Consider the following 26,208-nt stretch of genomic DNA (forward strand, 5'->3'; position numbering starts at 1 on the left):
GTAATTTATTCCAACCATTGAAACTGCTATGACCAAAAAAAAAAAAAAAAAAAGAAACTGCTATGACCACCACTACTAGTAGTAGTGATGATGATGATGATGATAATAATAATAATAATACAATACATTTGACTTTATTTTTAAAAACATATTTATTTATTTGTTTGTTTGTTTGTTTATTTATTTATTCATTTTTAAATAGAGGTACTGGGGATTGAACCCAGGACCTTGTACATGCTAGGCATGCACTCTACCACTGAGCTATACCCTACCCCCTACATTTGACTTTAAAATGAGGATTATTATTGGAGTGCTTTCTCAGAATTAGATGAAGAGACCTCCCTATTGCCAAATCCACATGCATGTTTCAGTACATTTCCTAGTTCACCTTTGTTATGGTTGCTACTATGAACTATCCATTTCTTCTTGAAACTCCTTTGGCTTCCTCAATACCACACCCAGTTCTCTACTATTTTTCTGCAAACTTCTGTCTTCCTCCAGGTCTTCCTTTTGGGATCTTCTGACCTAGCCAACTCTTTAACCTGCAACTTTAAGATAAGCTTTAAGTAATGAGGTTTCCCAGGGCTCTGCCTTGGATCTTTCCTTTGTTCATCCTTTTTCTGGGCAACCTCCTTTATATCTTTGGCATCAACTAACTCTTATATGTTGATTTCTCTCTCTCTCTGTCTTTCTTCACAGCTCACTACTCACTCCTCACCTCAAACTCAATATGATTGAAACTGAACTCAGTTTCTTTCCCTGAAATATGCTTCTGCCTCTGTATTCCCCAGCGATACCATGATTTAGCCAACTCTCAATGGGAGTCCTCACCTGAAGTACATAATAGTTCAGGAACTATTTTCTAAATTTTTCCATCAATTCTTCCACATATCCAGAACCACTCTAGATGCTGAGGAGGGAAGTTAACTCACCACATACAGTAGGTATGACATTAGAGCTTGATTCTCTCCAGGAATCTGGGCTGAGAAAGGTTGCATCTAATCTGAAACCCAGCAGCCACCAGAGGCAGCTCCATTTCCTTCATTCCTTCCATGACATTGTCCTCTTTACCCTATTTTTCACCCTAGCTGCACATAGGGGGAAGCTTAGGTGTGGATTTGCTGACTAAAGCTCTGTCTATTTCTTATTTTCTGAATAGGAATTCCCTTCTTTTTCATATGTAGTAAGCTTCATCTTGACTTAAATCCCCTTCCTCCAGCTTTGCCTTCTCCAGCCTCTTCTCCCACTCTGCCCCAAGTTATTTCTAAGAGGCAAATCTGATCATATGCTTCTGCTTAAGCCCTTCAATGACTCTTCTTGGCTTTCAGATTAAAGTTTAAACTCTTTAGCATGACCAAATATATTGTCACCCGCCTATGTCTCTACATTTCCCACCATCCCTACCTCCCCAAACTCAAGCTGTAGTCAAAACCAACTCTCCCCAGGTGAAATCTGTTTCTTCCTATGGCTTCTATGGTGCCCTGCACATAACATTCTTATTGCAATCCCTCATTCCTTTAACAGAATATTGCAGAGTGCCAACTATACGCACCAGGGAGGCAGTTATGTGCAAAACAAAGTCTTTGTTCTCATGGAATCCAACTCTACATGGAGGAACAGGCAATAAACATGTGACTATATCAAGACAAAATAGAATAATGCTATAATAAGAGACCTGGAGGTGCTTTCATTAGGGAAGTTGAGGTAAGTCTCTCTAGGAAGGTAACATATGAACTGAGAAATAAGCAAAGAGAAAAAGAGGTAAAAGAGTCTGTGGGAAGATCTAGGTGAAGAAGGTTCCTGGTAGAGAGAACAGCAAGTTCAAAGTCCCCTGGGATTGGAACAACGTGTCTGAGAGATGGAAAGAAGCCAGGGCAGGCTTGAGAAGCCACCAAAGTAGAGGATGAGAGGGAGAGATCCAGGGGCTGGGGTGGAGGGGTCAAAGGGGGCCAGGCTAGGGGTTTGGATTTTGTTTTAATTGCAGTGGAAAGCCAGCGGAGGGTTTTATGCAGGGCAGAAAGGTCTTACGCAGCTGGTGGGGAACAGACCACAAGCTGGCCAAGAGCAGAGGCATAGTCTAGATTCACAGTCATTGTGCCTTAAACTGGGGTTTTAGCAGGGAAGATTGCAGGATGTGCCATATTTGGAATATAAATTGGATATCATGCCAACAAAAGGTACTGATGGATGGTGCATGGTGGGTGTTTACCTCTGTGACTCTTTCTTGTGCATAAGCTCTCTGGGGGAAAGGCCTGCTTCTTCATATCTGTGTTTTTAGTTCCCAGCATGGTGCCTGCCACCTGGTAGGTCACTAAGACTGGTTTGTGAGTGAAGCAAGCTAAGGGGGAGATGACACGGTAGCTGGGGTGGTCAGTGCCAGCTTTACGGTAAAAGTGAGAAATGACCTGTAACTTAAAAGATGGGTAAAATTTTGACCAGTAGAAATGGAAATAGAGGAATGGTGAGCCCCTAACATTTCTGGATCTTGGAACAGGAATACAAATGGAACCCACGTATCTCATGTCTTAATATTTTTAAGTCTTAAGTCAAACGAACAGACTGTTAAATAAAATGTGCTCTATTTTAACATTACAAACCAAGCTAACAAACTGCTAAATAAAATATGCTCTATCCTTTACCCTTGACAAATACACTTTATAATCACCAGGTTCTGGAACTTGGCAGTGGAATGGGAGAGCCAGCCCCTGGCCCCTGGATGAGGCATGCCCCCTCCCCACCCCACCCCAGGTTCCTCATATGCACACATGAAAACGCCACTCCTATTACCCACCACCCCCACCCCTGCATAGACCATGAAAGCTGCCATTGGGTCATTGGAACAGGAAATTCCAGGTTTCAGGTATCTAGAACATGGACTGCATGGCAGGACTTGGGCGCAGGGTGTGCACATCCCCTGGGCCCTGCCAATTTTTCACCCCACGAGCAAGGGTAAGGCCCCAGCAAGGCTCCTTAGAGTGTGAAGCTGGAGGAAAGACCCTTCTCACCTGGATCTAAGGGTGATGCTGGTGGAGGAGGGTAACTGCGAGAACCATAAGGCATATTACGGGGACAAGCAAAGACTAGCTTGCTTGGAGCAGATAATTTGTGCAGCTGAGCAGGGATCAGATCCTAGAGGGATAAGAATTTGTGGGTAAAGAACTTTGATCCTATGGGCAAAAAGGAGTTCTGAACTCTTAAGTAGAGGAAGAAATGGTTAGAGGCTTGTGTGCAGTGAGAATGAGGAAATGGGAGAGTGAGATGAGCAGAGTGACTTTACTGCAAAGTTCAGGATATGAAGTAATGAGAACTGAAAGCAAAGAGAAAGGAGGTCGTGTAACATCTAAGAAGAAGAGACAATCAATTAGATGCAGGGTGGCGAGGGAGATGGAGAAACGGGGCCAAAGATGGTTTTACAAGATGAAATGTGGCTGGCTGCGCTTTTCCAAGGGCTATGGACTGAATGTTCATGGCCCCTCCAAATTCGTATTCTGGAGCCCTAACGTGATAGTATTTGGAGGTGAGGCTTTTGGGAAATAATTAAATCATGGGGTTGGGGGTGCCTCTGATCGGATTAGTATTCTTATAATAAGAGGAAGAGAGCTAGCCCTCTCTCTCTGTGTCACAGCGAAAGACAGCTATTTACAAGCCAGGATCTGTCGGCACCTTGAACTTGAACTTCCCAGCCTCCGGGACTGTAAGAAATAAATGTTTGTTGTTAAAGCCACCTGTCTATGGTATTTTTGTTATAGCCGCCTGAGCTGGCCAAGACACTTTATGTAAGGCTCTTCTCCTTCTGAGAAGTCAAGACCCAGTGTGGGTATGCTTTGAGCACTGTTCCTGGAACCAATGCCAAGGATGGCTTCTCAGGACTCCTGGGAACCTGGGTTCTCTCTCCAGGTCTTCTGGAGTAAGTCCCCTCTCCACCTCAGCATTCCTCACCACTGTCAGCACAGGAATGCAATTTTAGATGTGAGCGAATTCTAAGTTATGTTTATTTTAGGGTGGGAAGTGGGATAATTTAGAGATTATAAAAATGTAGGATTCTTTTAGGAAAGGATAAACAAGTCAGTCCCAAGGCAGGCAGCCAGGTCGTGGTCACATAGGGTTAAACGTCTTAGGGAAGCAGAAGAGATGGCTTGGTGGTGTGGACTCCCAAGTACCTGGGTTTGACTCTGCCTCTTACCAGGGGCATGGCCTGGAGAGTCTGGCCCGGAACTTCTCCAAAAGTTCTGCAGCTTGAGTGTTTTCTGGCTTGACTCGGTGCTGGGAGCGGGGAGGAAGCTGTCCCTCCAAGGTGCCTGCACCAGCCCCCGCCCTCCTCCTGCTACACCAAAGAGGTGAGGCCAAAGGCCAGGGAGCTTTGGTTGCAAAAGTCGGATGTATCAGGGCTGCCGTCTTCTGATAGGACCAACAAATTAAAGGAATTGCCCACTAAAGAAATTTGTGCGGAAAAATAACAGTTTCATATTTTACGTATTGAAACATAAAATAACTTTTGGCAAAGATCTCAACCATTTTACTTGCGAGGTTATTTATTTCAGGCGGGCTCTTACTGCGACCCTCTGTGGTGACGTGCTAACTAGTCGTTTGTCGCTAGTTCTTTTCTCCTTGTCCTCTTTTCACCGTTGCTTGGCAGCTGAGCTTGTTTTTCACTTCAATCAGTGGCACACAATTTCAAGCAGATGTTTTCAAAAGTGCTTGACTTTTAAGCAGAGTACGCAGTGCTCTCTTGACGGCGGTGGTGCCGCTGCACTCAGCCCCCAATCTGGTTTGCAAATGAGGGTGCTAGTGTGCTCGTGGGCCTGATCTTGGACGGATTTCCTCAGGGTTCTTATTGCTTGGGCCTGCCGGGGAAGCACGTTAGCATTTTGGACATGCCCATGCTGTTTTTGGGGAAGGCACAGGCCAAGCACAGACTATAGGGCTGGGAAGCACAAGCTTTAGATTAGGGCGACCTGGGTTTGAACCCTGCCTCTACCGCATGCTGGCTCTGTTACCTTGGCTCTCAATTTCCTTGTCTGTAAAATGGGGGTGAGAATGGACCAGCACCTCACAGGCTATTAGGATGACAAGAGATAAGGTATGTAAGCCATGTTGGTTAATGACTAACAGGTAGTAAGCACATCTCAAAATAGTGGTATTATTTCTATCCAGATTTAAAAAATCCTTACAACAGTCCTATGGGATAGGTTGCTAATATTATTATTTTTGGCTTAAATTATTAAGCTATTATGCTAATATTATTATCTTTTGCTTAATATTATTATCTTTGGCTTTGGTGTCGTGAATAAAAAAAGCTGAGGCACAGAGTGGTTAAGTAACTTGCCCGAGGTGGCACAGCCAGGAAGTGGCAGAGCTCTTTGGCTCCAGAGTCTCTCTGGGTCGCTGTTTGGTGCTCAGCCAGGCTGAGTGGCACATAATAAGCAGTGCAGACTCTGTTTCAGCCACCCGGGGTAAACACTTTGCAGCATAGGATTTTATTTAACCCCCTAACCTAACACCTTTGTTATGTTTTGGGGGATGCTATCACTACCTTCATGATAGAGATGAGGGAAATCAGAGAGCTAAATGAGGTCATAGAGGACATAGGCTGCAGCGAGAGGCTGGCTCCAGGGCTGGCCGCCCAGCCTCTTGCCTTGCATGCTGCGGGGCACTGCCCCGGACCCTTCAGAGCTGGATGGACCTGGGCGGTCATCTCACATAAATGTCCCCAGGATGCCAACGGGCTTCCTGGAGGCTCACGAGTTGGAGCCCACGTGCCTTGACTCCAGCCCATTGTTTTATGTTTTTGTTCATCGTATTATAATAACAATATCATTTGCCACTGGAAGTAATTCTATATACTTCATGTTTTCTTTTCCTCTGGCCACAAGTCTTCTAATAATACAAAGTTTCTGAAATGAATAAATATTAAAAACCTCATTTGCACAAGCACAAGGAAGTCAAGAAGGCCAAGTAAACAAGAAATCTGGGTACTTTTCTTTAGAAAATAAAAGTAGTGGGGAAAAAAAAAACAAGCTAAAAAGTGGTAAAAGGAGTACTGCAAAATTCCTTCACATTATCCATATTCTGGGAAATTACTGTCCACAGGTACATATTAGAAGGTATTGCTGGTTGTAGTTCTGTCAGGAAAAAGGTTTTTGTTTTGTTTTGTTTTTCCAAATTGGTTTTTTTTTTCTTTTTCACTAGTTCTGATCACTATACACCATAAGTAAATTTTAGTGCTGTGGAAAAGTCCAGGTATGCTCTGTCAGTTGATTCTAACTGATTTTACGTTTGAACCTTACAAATGCGGATACAATGAAACAATACCATAATTTAGTATCAGTAATAAGACAGTCATTAAAAATGTCACTTTCTACGATATGTTATACACGGCTGTTTATTACTGAGAATCTCATTTTTAAATGTTTTAACTTATTACAAGTTCCCCTGTTACCAGCCGGGAGGAAAGGCAGTGTGGCGAAGTATCTCCATCTGCCCTAAAGACAGCCTCTCCCCGCTCCAGAGCGCATGTCTAAATCATAGGAAACATACAGCATTAGTTTTTGCCAAGTATGTTATGGAGAACCTATTTTCCATTCTTTAAACATAGTCAGTCTTATAAACTTTTCCTCTTTTGGAACCTCTGCTTTTGTGTGACACACATTTTGAAATTGTATCGATTTCCCGAGAGACTAAGCTCTGCACATTAGCAGAAACAGGAAACGTATCGACTGAGTTTCCTACCGATTTCCAAATGGGGTTATTTTCTTCCAAACATTTATTGGATTTCGGTTGGAATGAGACAGGTGGTTTTAGACTCAAAGCTCTTCAAAGCTGATAGAAAAATAAAGCAAGGCCAGCAGCCTTTCTCAGAGAGACCCTGTGCCAGTGCTGGCAGAGCCCCTCAGGGTCTGCAGTGTCCAACTCTGCAGAGACAGGTGAAAGGCGATCCTCATACTGACTTCAGAGGAACCTGGCATCTCTGGGCTCCTGGGAACCCAGGAGACTGAGACAGACCCTCCTGCCTCCCTAGAATGTTTTGGTTTGGAACAGGTCTGAGTCCATTCACCTGTGCTGACCCCAGGGCCACAGCTGGGAGGGACGAGGCACCAGGGTGTGAGCCGCTGGGATGAGTCCACGCGTTCCCTTTATCTCGTGCATTCAGCTCAATTCAGCAGAAACTCATCCAGTCCCCACAAGGCTGCCACACGGCACACAAAAAAGCTATTTGTCACAAAGGCTTGCAATCTCCCCCCTACGCAAAGCACTCTGGTAATATGAGATTCGCCTCCCTCCCCTCACCCCAGCACTAACTCTCCAATAGCTCAGAGCTGGGATAAATACCCAATAAATATACATCTTGGCACTTCTGAGGACCCAGTTGTAGTTAAGTACAAATAATACCAGAGAGGGCTCTTGGAGAAGAACGGAGTTGGGAAATCATTATTATCCTGAGAGATAACATTAATGATAGCTAACATGTACTGAACAAGACACCGTGCTAAGTACTTTACAAGCATTATCTCAGTTAATCCTTAAAACATCTCTACGGGGAAATACCATTTTTAATCCCATTTTACAGAGAATGAGGCATAGAGAGATGAAGTAACTTGTCGACAGTCATTTAGTTGATAAGTGGTGGACTCAAAGCCCAAACCCAGGTTGGATTAACTCCAGAGTCTAAGAACGTAACCATTGTCGCTAAACTGCATTTATCATTTAATCTTGTTTATTAACATGTGGGAAATGAGGGGCATATAAGCGTTTTGCTCATTCGAACACACCTATTTTTTAACTTCACGTCAAAATGCATGCACCATCAGTTTCTATCAATTACCAAACACACAAATCAGAAATGCAGCCCAGCCCAGTGTCATGAGCCATGGATACTCTCATCAGAGAAAAACCAGTACAAATATATTGCACTTGGTTTGGAGTGACAGGACTGTCATAAAGGTAATCATGTAAAAAACAAAATCTGCCATTATCAAATTTCTGAATTTTCCAAGAAGGCTTATTTCCTGCACCGGTAATGATGCAGGCATAACTATCAAACGAGAGATATAAAAGACTAGGAAATATTTAGTTTTAGGAAATAATGGCTTAGGACCTCAGTAAATCAAAACAGCAAGAGGGAAAATAAACTATATAGTTATGATGCCTGCTGGAGATTCTTGATCTTTGGGCGCTGACAGTGGTTTGCAAGTTTCAGTTCTTCAGATGATGGAAAGGAATCTGCCTAGAAGAACCAACATCTCCAAGTTCGTAGAGACAGAAGATAATTACAAGATCCTGGAACTGAAAGTCACCTCTGTTGCAATCCCTGCTTTCAGGACCGTTTGGTCATTTATAGGAGCAGAGAGGTCAACAGAACAAAGAGTAAGGGTTTAACAATACCTGTATGGCTAATTTACTTGAGAAGTCAGAGGACTCAACCCCTGCCCAGTCTTCCCTCCCAATATCCTAACACATACACACCCTTTGGCCAGGGAACTCTAGGCTTCTTTAGAAATTACATCTTAACTGAAGCATTGAATTATATTAATTGAAACCACTGTCACTCTTTAAACTTTGTTGTGAATTTCTTTCACAGAAAATTAATCAATCTTCAAAAAGCTGGGGACAGAGATTCTTAACCTGGGGGTTCGTGGATAGGCTTCCCTGAAACAAGATGGAAAATTTCATTCTGAGGAGTTGTATGTGCGATGTCCCGTGGAGTAAGTTCACAGCTTTCATCAAATTCTCAAAGGGATCTGAGACCCCTTCAAGGTTCAAAACCACTGTCCTAGATAGAGGTCCTCTAATGTAGCTGAAAGACATCAGAGTTAAAGAAGGATTCTTTTTCACTCTAACTCAACACTTTCTAGAAGTTCACGCTGACAGGAGGCTCTAGCCCAGCAGTTGCTTCTTTTTTATAAAAACCAAAGCCATTGTGGGAGATGTCTGGGTCAGGGACAGGTTTCACCAGGACAAGCTGACCGTGTTTCTGAGTCCCCTGCCAGGGAGCCACTGCTGGTCACTCTCCAGTCCCGAATGGCACAGTGCATGGCCCTGGACCAGTGCTGAGCTGGGTTTCAGTGTGTGCAGTTCAGCCCTGTCTGTTACTTTCCACTGGTTGCACGACCTCGGTCAAATAAATACTTCCCTATCCTATATTCTTACTCTATCAAACGGAGAAAACAATATCTTCCTCTCAAGACTCATGTAAGGATTAAATGAGATAATGTGGAAGTAATTGCCTGACGCAGGGTCACCTCTCTGGAACCCATGAATTCTGGAATTCGGGCTTTGGAATTTGGGTTTTTAAGAAATGTAATAGAGTCCTATCCTCTATATTAGTTAATACCACTAGCACAACCCACAATATAATAAATCAATATTTCTACAGCAAAACTATGAATAATCACACTGAGGGATGAACCTGATGACAGACAGCCTTATGTTAATTCAGGACAGGTTTTGCCACCAAAAAATTCCAGTTTTCCAAGCCTTTTGGACTTGGGGATTGAGAATACACAATTGTAGGCCTGTGTTCTCGCTACAACTGTTGAAGAATCCTACCGTCCTCGGCTCCCAAGGCCCTAATTCGTGGCTTCTTCCTGTACTTAATCTCTCAGCGTTGGCGCTGGGCCTGTGCCTGAACCTGCTCCCCAGTGTATTTCTCTTACCTATTTTTCCTAAGTTTTTTGTTTGTTCGTTTGTTTGTTTTTCCTTTTTAATGGAGGCAATGGGAATCCAATCCAGGACTTTTTAAATGGAGGTCCTGGGAATCAAATCCAGGACCTCATGCATGCTAAGCATGGGCTCTACCACTGGGCTGTACCCAGACCCTATTGCTCTTACCTTAATGCTCATTGAACCGTGTTCTGCTTGACCCTGTGGTCCCCTCTCCTACTGAGGCTCTGGATGAGGAAGACACTTCTTTCTTCTTGGCTTTGTCTCAACCTCTCCCAATTCCCGAGGCGATCTCTCTTGCCGCAGCTCTGTTCTTCCAAGGGCTGTCCGTCTCCTGTTTAATACGTTCTCAGGAACTATCAAAATTACTCGCAGTGACGTTGGCAGGTGCACTGGTGAGAAGAACAGTCTGCTTCTGGAGATGGAGGAGACATTCCTCGGTCTCATTCAGGTGAGCCTGAGAGCTGCTTGACAATGAATGACGCAGCAAGTCCTCTGGGACAGCACCCCGAGTCTCTCTTCCCCATTCCAGAGGGTCCCAAGAGAAGGAATGTGGGCTCCAACGTCAACAGAACAGCGGAGGGTGACACGTCCAGTGGCTCGGTGGCAGTCAGTGGCAGGTGGTGGCCCTCATAATACTATATGGCCGTGGGGTCATGCAGTCTAGTATTGGTGGAGTACAAAGAGTACGATCGGACATATGGGGCTTTGATTCCTCCTTGTCTCACGTGCCGTGTGACCTTGTGTGAGTTACTTTAAATTCTCTGGGCCTCAGCTATAAAACGGGGCTACCACTACCTACTTGACTAGGGCTATCACTGGGAGTGTGTCAGAATACCTATATGAATGCCCCAATAAATACCCAGTCCTTTCCTTCAGTGCCCCTCCCTAGGCTTTCCCTTACTAGCCTGGGAGACCCCGAAGGGCAGGAACAGCCTTCTCCTTGTATTTATTCCTAGCATAGGGTCTGGCCCATAGCAGGCATGCAATAAACTACTGAATAAATGAATGAATGAATGCAATTGTTTGTGGGGTTGGTAGCACACCTCTAGTTCCTGCTAAATCTGATATCCACAATTTCAGAAGAGGAAACTAGGGTGAGGATGCCGGAGCCAGAGCTTCATGGTTCAAATAAGCATGCTTCTCTCCCATGTGGTTAAGAGTTAAACTGCACAAGTTCTTCTCCTCAACAATAATGTTGTCTTTTTAAAATGGAACTTTTAATTTTCTAAACAGAGTATGCCATCCTAATAGCTAGTATGAAAAGTCTTTTTGCTATTCAGTGGTCTCATTTAATTCTTAGTACAGTCTATTTGGTAAGTAACATTATTTTCTTCTTATAGCTACAGAAGCAGAGATTTAGATCAATTAAGAAACTTGACCAGAGGGACTTTGCCATTAAGTGGTGGAACTGAGGCCACCCCAGTCTTTTTGAAATCTGAGTTCATAAATGATAGTTATCATTCTTATTAATATAATCTTAACCAATGTATTCTTTTTCTTCTGGTTTTATTGAGATTTAATTTATATACAGCACTGTATATGTTCAAGGTGTACAACATAATGATTTTATTTACATACATCATGAAATGATTACCACAGTAACTTTAGTGAATATCATCTCACATAGATAAACAAAATTAAAGAAATAGAAAATTTTTTCCTTGTGATGAGAACTCTTAGGATTTACTCTCTTAACAAGTTTCATATATAACACACAGCAGTGTTAATTATATTTATCATTGTACTTAAATTGCATCCCTAGTACTTATTTATCTTATAATTGGAAGTTTGTACTTTTGGACTGCCTTCATCTAATTTCCCCTCCCTCCAAAGTGTTGCATTTTTAAAAGATGTCTCAATTTAGGGTAAGATTTGAAGATTTACTACAACTCAATATCTTTTTTACTAATTCTAACTATTAGTAATTAAACCTTCATTTAATCCTGGCACTCCCTTTGGTTCAAGCAGATCATAATGACCAAACTAATTCTGAAATGTTTTGTGGACCTCAAGATTCATCGAGGGCTTTACACTGGTCTTGGGAATTAAGATATCTTGGATTTAAAAGCCTGTTTCAGCAGCTGTGTATTTAATTAATCCCCTATTCTCTTGGAATAGAGAAGAAAATAAATGATCCCGATTTATCGATACAGAAATCAATGATGCTGTTTTTGCAGTATTTTCAATGAGCCTCAGTTCCTTATCTGTAAAAGGGGCACTAACAGTATTTGCTGTGTCCATGTGAAACCCAGTGGAAACACCAGGGCTTTCTTAGTAGGTGTGAAAAGCTGCAGCTGCTGGGTGTAACATCGCTGTAACAGACTGCCAAAGGTCCTTTCTGGTGCTAATTTTCCATAATTCCAAGATTGCATGGTCCAGCAGTAAACAAGGAGTTTTACTTACAATCTACATGTTTTTTCTTTCTGTCTGATTCTTATTTTTGTTATGTTTGAAAGAAACTTTGGGGGGAAATGCTGTGTGCTTCCTTTTCTTAGAGTACAGTAACCGCCCCCACCCTGCCCCCACTCTAGGTTTGGCTTTCTGAGATTTGTTACCTGTGGTCAACTGCAGTCTGAAAATGTTAAATGGAAAAGTCCAGAAATAAACAACTTATAAATTTTAAACTGTGCACTGCTGTGAGCAGAGTGATGAAATCTTGAGCCTGCCAGCTCCGTCCTGCCCCAGATGTGATGCATCCCTTTGTCCAGCGTATCTCACTCCCATTAGTCACTTAGTAGCTGACTAAGTGACTCGGTTATCAAATCCACTACTGTGGTATCATCATGATGTTTGTGTTCAAGTAATCCTTATTTTACTCAAAGGCCCCAAAGTGCTAGAGTAATGATGCCGGCAACTCAGATACGCCAAAGAGTAACCATAAAGCGCTTCCTTTAAGCGAAAGGGTGAAAGTTCTTGACTAAATAAGAAAATCGTTTGCCGAGGTTGCTAAGATCTATGGTAAGAACAAATTTTCTGTTTGTGAAATTGTGAAGAAGAAAGAAGAAATTTGTGCTAGTTTTGCTATTGCATCTCAAACTGCAAAAGTTACAGCCAAAGTGGGTGATAAGTGCTTAGTTAAGCTGGAAAAGGCATTAAATTTGTGCAATATTTTGAGACTGAGAGAAACCACATTCACATAACTTATTATAGTTCTGTTGTTATGATTGTTCTATTTTATTATTACCTATTGTTGTTAATCTCTTACTGTGCCTAATTTATAAATTAAATTTCATCCTAGGTATGTATGCCTGGGGAAAAAACATGGCATATACCATTGTCCCACTATATCTATGAGGGCTTGGTTCCAGGATGCTTGTCTCTTATATAAAATGGTGTAGTATTTGCATATGACCTGTGCACATTCTCACTATACTTTAAATCATCTCTAATTACTTATAAAATCAAATATAATGTAAGTGATATGTAAATAGTTGTTAATACAATATAAATGTTATGTAAATAGCTGCCTGCAGGAGGCAAATTCAAGTTTTGGCTTTTGAAACATCCTGGAATTTTTTTCCCCAAATATTTAAAATCCATGGTTGGTTAAATTCCATGGCTGGAACCTGAGGATACAGAGGGTCAGTTGTACAGGGTTTGGTACCATCTGTGATTTCAGGCATCCACTGGGGGCCTTGGAACATATTTCCCATGAATACGGAGGGACTACTGTACATTTTTTCTTTTCTGCCTATTATAGGGTAAAGCAAAAGGCAGTCTCCACGAGTAAGCGCTGTGACTAGAATCCAGGTTAAGAGAAGGGGAAGATCAGAGAGGAAAGGGAGCTGGAGTTAGAGGCGGCTGGAAGGGCCCTTTCTGGATGAGTGAGGCACACTGGTTGGAAAGCACTTTAGACACTCTGATAGGTAATACGATGCCTTTCTCCCAGAGACGACACTGAGAGTCTCGGTAAAAAATGCTGCTCTAGAGGTTTGGAGGTTAGATGCTTGATACAGCTGACAACAGTGGGGGACAATGTGGGGAGGAAGGATGTGTAAGTTCCTCACACTCAGCCTATGTGATCTGATTCTCCTTCCAGGATTCCAGAATATGCATGCACTGAATTTAGCCTGGCCCTGCACACTGCTCCCCAGGAAAAGGAAAATCTCTCTTAATTTCTCTTTTCTGTCCATTCCCTTTTTATTTCTTTCACTAGAACCTTAAACTATTCCTGGAGAGAGGCACGTCATCACACAGATGATTCTACTTCATCTTTTCTGACGTTGAGAGGCAGGTGTGCATGATGGGAGCAAGCAGAAACAGCCTTTGATTAATATTTCAGTCGCAGGAGAGGAATTCGGCTACAAGATGAAGGCGTATTAAGAAATAGCTCCCAGACAAATGGACTTTGGGAGTTCATCTTGAATCATCCAACATTCAGATTCACGCTGCATCAAAATTCAGGTGATTTATACAGTCGCATTAGGTTCTATTAGTATTAATGAGAAATATGCATGTATGTCGATACACACATTAGTGGAGACAGACTCCCCAAAGGGTTTTGGCTTTGGGGCAAAAGCTGCTATTATTTGTACCTTCTTCACAATGGAAATAGAATTCTACCCATTAAATAAGTATTCAATACTCCATGCCCAGCTGAAAAGGGCCCATTCTTAAAGATACAAGTAAAATGGTATTTTATAATTAAAAGCATTGAAGCAAATGGCCACATCTTATCACCTTTTTTTTTTTTTTATTATTTGCTATGTAGGATTTATTTTTATTATTAACTGAGTTCAGTCATTGATTGTAGTGGAAGAGAGCAGTTGCCCAGTCCTTTATTCCCATGTCAAAGATGCAGGAATAGGCAAATTTTGGTACTGATTTATGCAGAGAGGCATCCCAGAAGTAACATAACAAACTGTCAAAAAGGACAATTTTTCAAATCCACTAAGTAGGAAAAAGCTAAGGCTAGAGCCTGCTCATTTTCTGGTGGGAAGAAGCTTTAAGTCAAATTAGAGGCAATAAGAATTTCAGAATATATTATCATTATATCAGTAATGATGATTTCAGCTGCTAATAAAAGAAGACCCAATTCAAAATGGCTTTAACCTGCTGTTATTTCACAAAGAGTATGTCTAAATTGTTTCAGGGTTAATTTCCCTTTTCTGACTCTGGCCACCCTTCCCCTCCAGCATCTAGCAGGTCGTCTTTGTACTTGATAGATGGAAAATGGGTACTATCGTTTCTAGCCTCAGCTGTAGACCTGGTGATGCCAGTGAAGAAAGAAAGATCACCTCCCACGCACCTCTCTTCACGGGAGGAAGGAGAGGCAAGCCCCCTCATGTCTTTTCTCATAAGGCACTACCCTCACGCCCCAACTACTTCCCAAAGGCTCCACCTCCAAATACCCTTGAGCATTGAGGATTAGGGTTTCAACACTGGGATTTTTAGAGGAACAAACATGCAGTTCCTTCCAGCAAATTATACTGGCTTTCTGCTACTGACAAACTTCCTTTTCAAAATGCAAACTTTCTTTTCTTATTACAAGTTCAAAGAGGGCACATTAAAAGAAAAATTGTGGGTGAAAACAAGTACTGGGGAAGAGCAATATGGTGAAATTCCTTAATGTGGTTTGCAAAGGATGGAACTTTGAAACACTGATCCAAGGTAAAGGGTCTGCCATAAAGGTCCATTTTTAGGTAGGACCACCTTATCCTTCAGGGCACCGGGCACAGTGCCGAGGGCCATAATATTTTAGAGATCCATGTTGATGTGTTCATTTCTCTTAAAGAAATTAAAATCAGAAAAAAAAAACACACTTTCAAGTCAAATAAATGTTTTAATATATAATATGAATATATTTACCTTTATACCAACACAGTTGTAAAACATAACTTTTACTATTTTTTAATGAAGGAAGTGGTCCACAAAGCCAAAAGTGCTTGGGGCCCATGAAATTATAACACAGCCCCATTTCCAGGTACACCTGGGAGGCACCCTGAGGCAATGGGACACAGTGGGGCAGCATTCGCTCAACGGCACAACCAGTGGGCAGGGGCAGGGTAGCTGTATTTCAGCAGGAGGGTGTACGTATAAAACAGAATGCAATGGCAGCATCCCGGGCACACCCACCAGCTAAACATGGTGCAAACTGAGGTGCGGGTCAGCAGACCAGGTGCCCAGGGCTCAGCCCAGGCCCACCAGACACCAGGCTTAGGATGGCAGGACTAATCTCCGTTCAAGTGATCACTACCTGCAGGTTAGGATAGGTTCTGAGAGTGGGCAGAGCCGAGCTTTCAAGGGGAAGTTTTTCTGAGCATGGAGGAAAGGCAAGAGTAGTCAAATCACAGGATTCAGGCATCATCCATTAGAAAGACCTATTTGGACTATTTAGCCCTGAAATCACGTTACGGCACACAGGGGCAATCACCTACTTGGCCTCCAAGCTATGATTACAAGAAACACAGAAATGAGAAGCAGATACATACACACACACACACAGGCAGCAGCTCCTAAACACAAAATGTGACCTAGGAATGTTGTCGGATATTCCTTTTGGAAAAGAGAAGATTATGAAACAATTACCTAGTGCACCCCGAAGGCAAAGCCTGGCAAAGTTAAGGCTGACTCCCAGACCTCCTGACAAGGTCTGGGATGACAGGGGTATAAATGCTACTTCAAGCTGGAGAACTGTGGTTAAAGGCCAGGTGTGCGGACCGATCCTATGATATCTTGTGGTTTTCTCTCTTGTTGCCGCCTGGGGAGGATGACATTGATAAATCACCCTATTATAACTTGTGATAAAAGCAGCAGGTACTTAGGGAACTGACCAACAGACACCTGAAAAAGACAAACGGTTGCAGGAAGATGGCCGATACCAGTCGGAAATCAGTGATACCGCTGTGGGAAGAACAGGACAAAGCATTCTGGACAGAGATAATATCCCAGTCTCGCAAATGTCCATCGATTCGGGTCACCTGACAGTCTTTTCAGAAAAAAAGTCTCAATTACTAATGATATACGTGAAAATACTCTGAAACTATGCTACACCACGCAAATGCAAGGTATTATTATGACTGGACCAACTGAAGTGGAAAATTGAAGCAATTATCTATATGCTTTCATTTTAGGCTCAAGTTCTGGAATATTTGGTTAGGACTTCTTCTTTTTTTTTTTTTTTTGGTTAAATAGTCTAGACATTTACTTACTGTGATGTGTGGAATCAGCATAAAGAGTGTTTTGATTTTCTAAAGCCTCCAGTTTTAGGGGGACTGAGAATGACCACGTCATGCTATAAATAAGTCCCGCAGATAATTCTCTGTGAAATTGGGTTATTTCGTACTGTTGATTGTGTTGGTTTCTATAGTGGCAACCAGCACCTAGTCCGCAAATCAATTCCTTCTTAAACCTCAAGGGTTTCTGCAAACCACTGCCGAATGGTCTGGAGAAAGGGCTACCCTCCATTTTCCATTACCTCAGAGTTGGGCCAAGTCGGCCTGAGGGGGAATCATTAACTGCTTCAGTGCCTCCATGTGTCTGATTAACCACAACAACAGCATGTGGTTCACAACGTAGGAAGCCACATGGAGAACCAGGGCCAACCTTCACTGCAATTTCCGCTGGAAGTTGTCAGCAGTCAACATGACCCAAACTGAAACCTGCAGTCACCAACAGTTCTAACCAATGCCCGCCATGTCCTCAAGAGAGAATGGCCCCTCGGGGGCCCAGGTTGAGCGGAGGTAGGTTGGGTGGGAGGGACAGAATGAAAGCGGCGAGAAAAGTGAACTTCTGAGATATTAATCATGAAAGGACTGGATTAATGGAAGGAACCCACATGTAGGTCTCTGGTGAATAACTAGAGATGCTGTGGAAACCACATGTGGTAGCCAGCAGTTAGCCCATTTTTACTTCAAGAAAACTCATTCTCGCATTCTGCAGCAGCTGCTACTGTTTGGATTATGAATAGTAATAAGCCATATGGTGTGGCAGAAAGGAATCACACATATTTTCACATGGACAAATATTATCATTCCAATACATAAACACATCAATGTAAGTGTTTTTTCTCCTGGGAGCAATGCGACCCCTGATCTCAGTTATAAGGATATGATTCACTCTGGATGCGCAAAAACTCCCTGACATGGTTATTACTGGAACCTGCACTAGTGGTCTATTCAAGTTTTTCGTTCCTTATTTGTAGGAAGAAAGGAATGTAAGGAGGAATGGAAGGAGGGAAAAAAGGGAAGGAAGGAAGGACGGAAAGAAAGAAAGAAAAGAGAATGGAGAGACAGTCCAAGGAAGGGTCACACACTGTTCCTAGCTCTGCCACCTGGATGGCAGCCCGACTCCAGAACTATCATAACTGAGAAAGCAGTGTGCTTTCCTGGGGACTGTAACCCACAGACTCAGCAACCAGACCCGGGGGGCAAAGGTGGAAAAGATTTAATCATGTTCTTAGATCCAGTGAAGCCTTCTCCTGATTTTATTTTAAATCTCTCAAGGACAAAGCGTCCATCCCTGACCATGCATTTTCCCTAACAAGTTATCTAGATCTTCCATTTCTAAATGTGTTCTTCTTACTTCTCTCTGTCATTTCATTTTGCTTTAGTCTTCCTTGCCCTGGAACTTCCTTGATAAGCTTTTTCTCCTGAGAATCTACCACTCTCAGTGCTAGTTGTTTTGTAATCAAACCCAAACTCCTTTCCCTTATCTCTCTTCCTGCCAAGGCTTAGTCATTGCCTTGTCTTCCAAGACTTCTCAGTGCCTGGCTTCTCAGGCTCCCGAAGGTGCATGTGTGTCCCAGGAGGGACCAGCCCACTGGACCCAGGGAGGGCAGCCCTGGGGGGATGTTTGCAGGGAAGGATAGGAAGGGTGTGTCTTTGCCATTTAGGTCCCAGGGTCACCATGGGCCAGCTCTCTAATAACCTGGAACCAAGGGAAGCCACCGAGAAACGAGACCTGGAGGGAGGATGGGGTGACTGAGAGAGCCACCCTCAGACACACCGCAGTGACGGGCGATGTTAGAATTGCTTCCACGGCAGCAGTTTGTCGGGGGTCCTCTCTCCCAGTACATGGTTCCTACAAGTGAACAAACTGGGATCAATTTACCCAGTGACTTTTTCTCATTCTTGAGAGCACAGATGACACATTATAAAAAATAATGAAATTCAGTATTCGATTGCTCACCCCATACCTCAGGGGCCTTCAGCCCCAGGGCCATCTGTGGCCAGGCCAGCAAGCAGAAATGGATGAATCTTCAGGACGAAGAGAGGAGGAAAGGCAGGGGACTGGAGGATGCATTCAGAATAAAACACCTAGCAGCCCTGCACACTCGCTGCAGACACACCTGCCGCTGCATTCAGCCTCGGGGCCACCAGGCTGTAATCCTTGCTCCAAAACCCATCACCCTCCTCTGCGTGGGCACCTTAATTTGCTGCCTCCACAGGCAGCCCACTCCATCTGTTCTCCCTCACTCTCAGTTGTGTTGGTGTCAATCCACACCTTTTTGACCAATGTCACATCCACTGTCCCCAGGGTATCACTTCCACAGTCCAGCCCTGTAATAGGCTGCAGGAGGTGTCTATGCACCCCGGGGCAGTCTCTTCTCAGGGATAAGCCTTTGGGGTTACTCCCCCTGTCCTGCATGTGATACAGTTTTGAGCTCTAGGCCAGTAGCTCTCAGAGTTGCTGGGGGATGCTGATGCTTCTGGTCCAGGGAGACTAGCAGCATCAATATCCCCCAGCAACTAGCTGTTCGTGGAAACTCTGGGGCCCCATCCTAGATCACTGAATCAGAAACTCTGTGGCATCTGCACAGTGGTGGACCCCGCAATCTGTGTTCAAGCCATTCTCCCAGGAGATTCTGCTGCAGGCTCAGGTTTAGAACCTCTGCTCTCTCCAGTAGCTCCCATCCTCACTTTGCAAAGTGCTTCAGTTCGCCTGCACCCCTCTTAAACTGCGTGCCTCAAACTAAACCTTTACCCACACAATTATCACACTCATTTTAGAGAAATGAAGGGGCATTATGAAGATTAAATTTGGTAATACCCTGAGATGCCTAGCCTAGTTCCTAGCCCTTACTAAATATGTAATGCATGTTAGTAATTATTGTCATCGTTAATCACTGTTTTATATTAATTATATCACATTTTATCAATGTGGTCTGAGACCAAATGAACTATTAATATATGGTAACTTTCTACTGGGGACTCTCAGTGTCAAATCTGTCTAGAGTTTTTGCCTCTCATTTACAACCCACATATTTATGCAGTCAATGGAAATGTAAAACCTGTATTGAAAACAATAGCCTAAGTGGTAGGACTGAAACATCCTCACCGATGTAAGGAAGTCATCTTGTTACATCAGCCAAAAGCGCCACAGGTTTGAGGAGGAGGAAGAAAGGCCCCCAAAGAAAGGGAGCAGTCTCGGAGGTCTGATTCCTTTGTGGGGGGGGGGAGTGGAACCAGTGAATGGGGAGATCAAACATTAATTTTAAACGTTCTGATATTTCAAAGAACACAGAGGATCTCCCTTTCCTCCCCATCCTCCAAGTCTAAATGCCCTGCAAAATCTCCACCCATCTTCCATTTCAGTTCAAAGACAATTTCGAATGTTACTATGCGAAAAGCAGAAATGCCAGCCTGTGCTGGCTCTGCATTAAAATTCACTCAATAAAGAATTCTGACTTTCATTAAAATAACAGCCAGAGGAGGGCCAAGAGGTTGACCTTCACGTTGTTCAAGAGCGACACCAATCACCTGGCCCTGGCACGCACATGGACTTCTCGCAAGGATTTCAGCAGGTGTTTTCTGAAAAGCGGCCAGAATCGCAGTGGACAGGAACGCAGCAGAGGTCGCCGAAGCCTCATTAATAATGGTAAGTGGGATGATGGCGGCCCCTCCGGCCTGCCCTGTGCACCGCCCGAGACCACAGCACGGCTGAGTCCATGGGAGGCAGCGTCTGCAGGAGCCTCTAGCCAAGTGCCAATGTCATTTTCACATACTTGAGCCAGAGACTCAAACAGCGCAGGCCAGAGGTCTAAGGGAATGAAGTGAGCTCAGGAGAAGAAAGTGGGCAAGAAAAAACATAGTGTTGTTTTTTTTTTTTTTAATCGGTAAGTTTCATTTAGAAATTTGGGGTGTTTTCAATACAAATGCTTACAGTGTTATATCATAACTGCCATATTCAAGTTTTTTATTAAGTAAAGAAATTGTAATAAAGGGAGAAAGCTAATTATGAAGCATGTTCCTTCTTGGAATTGTAAGTAGTAAGTGCAATAAAGGAAAATAAAATCACATCAAGGGTCATAGCTGAGAAATACTAGTTCTTCGAATGTCCCCAGATTCCTGTGCTCAGGAGCACCTGTTTAACGGCCCTTTTGACTGATGAGCGCATCCCCACATGCAGGCCGTTGCCTTTCTCCAGTTCGCCAACCTTTGGGGTCCTGTATTCAGGGAACACAGGTGCAACCCCGACAGGGAGGGAAAGAGGGTCCAGGAGTCACAGCAAAGCTCAGTTCTAATCCCTGTACTGCTATCAACCTCTTGGGTAATATTGGAAAAATTATTTAACTCTCTGTGCCTCAGTTTCTCTTTCTGTAAAATGAGAGACTGGTTAGATCAGGGGTCATAAACGCAAATGTCCATAAGTCCTGATCAGAACTTAAAAGGTAGGGAAGGAGGAAGATGTGGGCTCCATCCACAGGGGAAAACAGTTCTCAGCTCCAGCTGAGTTATTGTCATATTTTTTTTTCTATTGGAGTATAGTTGATTTACAATATCATGTTAGTTTCTGGGATACAGCATAAGGATTCAGTTACACATATATGTATATATTCCTTTTCATTGTAGGTTATTGCAAGATATTGAATGCAGTTCCCTGTGCTATACAGTAGGACCATGTCGTTTATCTATTTTATATATGGTAGTTTGTATCTGCCATATCTTTTGATTCCTTTTCAAGGAAATATGTTTCTGGATTGCTATGTCAAGTCTTCCAAATTTTAAATGTTGACTTAAAGATTAAGAGGAAAAACTACTAAAAACTGCGCTGCAGGTGAACTGGAACACATTTACAGTCTCTTAAAGTTCTCCACCTTCAGTGATTCAAACTTACCCTTGAAACCTATCTAAGCCTTGTCGGTCTAAACAAGCAACCCCTTGATTTTCTCCATTTGTGTATTTGTTGTGATAACTTGTCTCCCCTTTCAAACTACCAAGTGAATGGTGTACCTCTTTTTTGCAAAGACAGAAGAGAGTTCAAGTCAAATACAGTACATGTATGCATGGCAGAGTCGATCATCTAAAGCAAAGGATGCTGCCAGGTAACCCGACTTCAGGGGGCAGACTGATGTGAATAAAACCAGAAGGGAGAAGACGTGCGGTGCCAACAAACTAGAAATAAACTAAGACAGTGAATATGAATGATAAAAAATGCTTCATAGACAGCAACCAGTCGCTAAGGAGGAGAACTTGGGAAATTTATCCACAATGTCATGAAACCAGCTGTGAGAGAGGAGGTGCCTTGAAGGGGCAAAATGTTCCAGGTGGCAAGACTGTTGCCCAGAAGAGAAATTTTGGCCTGAGCTCTTAGGATGGGCACTGGTGCCTGGAGAATTTTCTAGAAAATATTTGGTTAACTCAAGGAACAGGGAAGGAAGTATGAGAAAGGTTTGTTGGCCTTAAGAGTAGATCTAAGGAGAAGAATTAGGCTTCTCCTTTATCCTGAGCAAAGACAGAGTACATTTACCTACACAAGGGAGTCATAATTTCTTTTATATATATATACATTATTGAAGTATAGTCAGTTTACAATGTTGTGTCAATTTCTGGTGCATAATTTCTAACTTGATGAAGTTTACACCCAACCGAATCCCATTCATCAACTAGCATTTCATATTTCCCCTTAGAAATACACTTTTTTCTCCCTGTTCAACTTGTACCTCTCTGGTCTGGGACCACTGTCATTTCATGTTTAGGTCTTACAACAGCAGTTTCTAATGGACCTCCAGAATCTTCAGAATCCAATGTACCCAGACAGACTAATTTTCCTTGAACACTGCTTTTATCTGCCTTTCAATGGTTCCCATACCTTCCATGGCTCCCAAGTCTTAACTCCCCTGCTTGGCCTTCAGGGCTCTCTGGGGTGGTCTGCTCTGCTTTCTCTCTCCCCAGCCCCTCAGCGGCACTTCCTGCTAAACCACCCAGGACCGTCCCAGCGCCAGTGGAGTTTCTGCATCCCAGCATCTCCTCAACACCGTCCCCTTCACCCAGATGCCGATCCCTCTCCTTTTAAGATCCTACTCATCCTTCTCCCTCTATTTCCTTCATGAAACCTTCTCCACCTTCCCTGACTTCAGAATCACCATTCCATTTAATGTCGGAACCATGCACTCTGAGAGGCATTTATATGTTACTTTGTTCTCTAATTGTTTCATGGATGTATATCTTGCTTCTATATATTTTCACCTACGTGAGTCAAGAGCATGTCTTCTTCCTCTGCATTTTCTGAAGAAACAGCAGAGGAAGTACAGAAGCCGGACTCAGTGAGCCCTTGTCTGAGGCTTCATTCAGATGAACACATTTGGAGATGGCGGATAAGGGCAAACGAGGATTTTAGGCTTGAAAGAAGAAAGATGGCTTGGTTCTCCTGTGTGGTGACACACAGCAGTATATAGCCAGTTACCACTGTCTACTTCCCCCAAATAAACGTGCGTGTACATCACGCCCACTGCTGACTGCATCCTCATATTGAATTTAATCCATCCTTGTTGAAGTTGACCTGTATAGCCATTGTGCTAAGTTGTGTGCAGGGCAGGGACCTGATCTACCAACTGTCCTTGAACAGCACACAACCTCAGGGATTTGAAGCCGCACTTGGAGGCAACCTCCTGAATTTGAACTTGCAGGGGCCACTATTACCCTCTTTGAGAGAAGCATTATCCAGTTATGTTCAGCATGGAAGTGAATTTCTATGTGACATAAGCAGCCTGCAAGAACAAAGACATGCAAACACTCAAAAGCACTAAGAACAAAGGACAACTAGGGAATTATCAGTGGAGGAACTACTCTGGTCCTCCAGGCAGAGAAGGCTGAATGTTCAACGTTATGTATGAAGTTGCCAGCTTATGATGGCAGAGGCTTGTATTTCTCACTCCCACACTGCTCAGTATCCAGAGAGCTCCAAACCCATCATTAAATCTCTGTGTCTCACCATCTATGCAGTTAAGATAACACCCTGTTGACCACAAGAGAGGTTGGGTACATTAATTATGATAGAGAGACAGTGTGAAAACACACCAGGTGCTCCAACTCCATTTCTGTTGATGCACACAGCCATTGGATGATAATGAATTTCAGTCTCTCCTGCCCTGGGCTGTGTCTGTCCCTGGGTGTCTGAGTTGGCAAAGCCCGGGAGGGACTGTTGAGCTGCTACCAGCAAACTAAGGCAGTCTTGGGGGCCGCTGGCCTGGAGGTAGGTGGCCACCCGCCTGCCAAGGGAACTGGTGATGACATGTAATGGCAGAGATGGAGTTAGGGGCTGAAGAGCTTCCAAAAGAGAGAGAATTTTCAAAGTAGCAGTTGGAGTAATCAAGGTTGAACAGAACAATAGGCGAGCTTGAATTTGCATGATAGGTGTTTACCTTACAATTCCGATGTTCTCTCAAGACCATATCTTACCTGGGAATCTCCCTGTGCAAGGGAAGGGGTGGGGGGTCTGAGTGGAGGTGACCAGCACCTGCATCTCAACCCTTTGTGTACTTCTGAGCTCCAGCCTCTGCCTGGGCCCCTCAGGCTGTCTGAGGACCCTGGAGCCAATCAGAGCTTGCTGCTATATGCTCCCAGCCCCCTGGAGCACAGATATTCCTTCCTACCCTGGGGGCATGCCGGATAAAGCCCTTTTTACTTTTCTGTAGTTTGTCAAAATGAGCTCCTTTATTAGGACATTTAAAAAATCTAAATATTATAACAGCATAGAAATGGTTCAGTCTCCAGAATACAGCTGATTGATCTGCTTGCTAAGTGAATGACTTGGGTAAAGAAAGGGAGTCGTAGCAAAAGCTTGAATATCCATCTGAAAATCGTGCCTTTTCGTTGTGTTTGGAAGCAGTATAGTATTTTTTACCCTTCTTTCTCTAAAAGTATACAACATGGCTTACCAGCTGAGATATAGTATTAAAACCTAAGACACCAGCCACGATGAATATTCTTTAAACAACAGAAGTGATGATTCTAGGAACCAATGATTTAATTTGTTCTTGGAGTCAACTTCATGTCATAAAAGAAGGTAAGAAAGGTCATTTGCCAGGTCATTCGCCAGGGGTGGGCGGGGGGGGGGGTGTCACGATGCTGACACTGGAAGAGAATTTGTTACTCCAATCTAAAAATCACCCACGTTTGCGACAGAACCTTCTATTTCCAGTGAAGTTCAAATTCACATTAGAAAGGAGGAAACAGAATGGAAAGTTATACTATGGAAAGCAAGATACACTAACTGAAAAAGCACTGCGGTGGGGGTTGGGGTCCATGATCGCGTAGCCCACCTCTGGGTTAATCCAAGTAGGGGAACTTCAGTTTACTCAACTGTAACATGAGATGATCAGCCTGGGAATCTGTGTCGTGCTATGCAGCTTTCAGGACGTGACCAGTTCATCTGAAGTAAACTCAGTAGTTGTCAGTAACATAAAAGGAAATAGCAGGTCTGAATACGCCCAGTTCAAAAACCATAAAACTGAGCTTTAGATGTTAGTATGCTCCTTTATCATGTTCTTCTCATCAGAGTATTTATTATGATCGTTGCATAGATACATACAGATACCCGTGTATTTATATACTCTTTAAAGAGGTGCATTTAAAAACAATCCAAAGTAACAATCCAACCCAGAGTTCCAAGAAACGCTTCATCTGCGTTAAAAGCCTGGTTCAATGTTACAAACCCTTCTGTCAGCGAGTTATGTTGCTTCAATAAGGTCATGTCTTGCGTGCCCACAAGCTCTCCAGTGCGGTTCATCAATAAAATTAGAAAAATGTACACCCAAACAATCCATCCGAAGTCATTTATCACTAATATCATTTGCTGTGTAGAAGGCATGTTTCACTTTAAAATAATAGGCAAGACTACAGTCCTTTGATTATAAATTCCCCTTTCATCTTAATTTTATGAAAAGCCACCAGGAAAATGCCCCGCATGGTGCCCTTGATATTTAAACACTTCGTTCCACTTACCATTAGTCTGCTCCAAAACTCAGCCTCCCTTGCAAAACGCTCCATATTGAAGGGATAAATTTCCTGTTCTGCCTTGTCAAATGTGTCACTTGGGCTGCTCGAGTGACTGAGCACAGGGCAGCAAACATTTCAGCCGAGCTGCTTTCACCACATTGACGGTTTGCATTCTCTCATAGCTGGGAGTCTTGGGAGAAATGAAATTTACATACGTTGGGGTGAGATGGGCGCGGGCATTTCCCGTACTTATGATTCAAAGCCGAGTTATGTTTCATTTAGGGAGATAATAATATAACTCAGAGAAGAAAAGTATCCCCTCGCATTACTGCCACTTAAGACATGACAACTCCTACTGCCTTGTGCCAATGCACCACACCCCAGC

The 26,208-nt window shown here is 43.3% G+C and overlaps 1 protein-coding gene across 1 annotated transcript in view; it reads right to left on the minus strand.

Annotated features, from left to right (window-relative positions):
- Positions 1–25,983, minus strand: part of SASH1 (SAM and SH3 domain containing 1) — a 284,627-nt gene extending 258,644 nt beyond the window's left edge. Inside the window, exon 1 of the mRNA XM_074368199.1 lies at positions 25,830–25,983. Within this exon, the coding sequence (XP_074224300.1) occupies positions 25,830–25,874 (45 nt within the window). The 5' untranslated portion in view covers positions 25,875–25,983. The remainder of the gene's footprint in view (positions 1–25,829) is intronic.
- Positions 25,984–26,208: the final 225 nt, after the last annotated feature.

This window comes from Camelus bactrianus, chromosome 8 (assembly GCF_048773025.1).
Source record: "Camelus bactrianus isolate YW-2024 breed Bactrian camel chromosome 8, ASM4877302v1, whole genome shotgun sequence".
NCBI lineage: Eukaryota > Metazoa > Chordata > Mammalia > Artiodactyla > Camelidae > Camelus > Camelus bactrianus.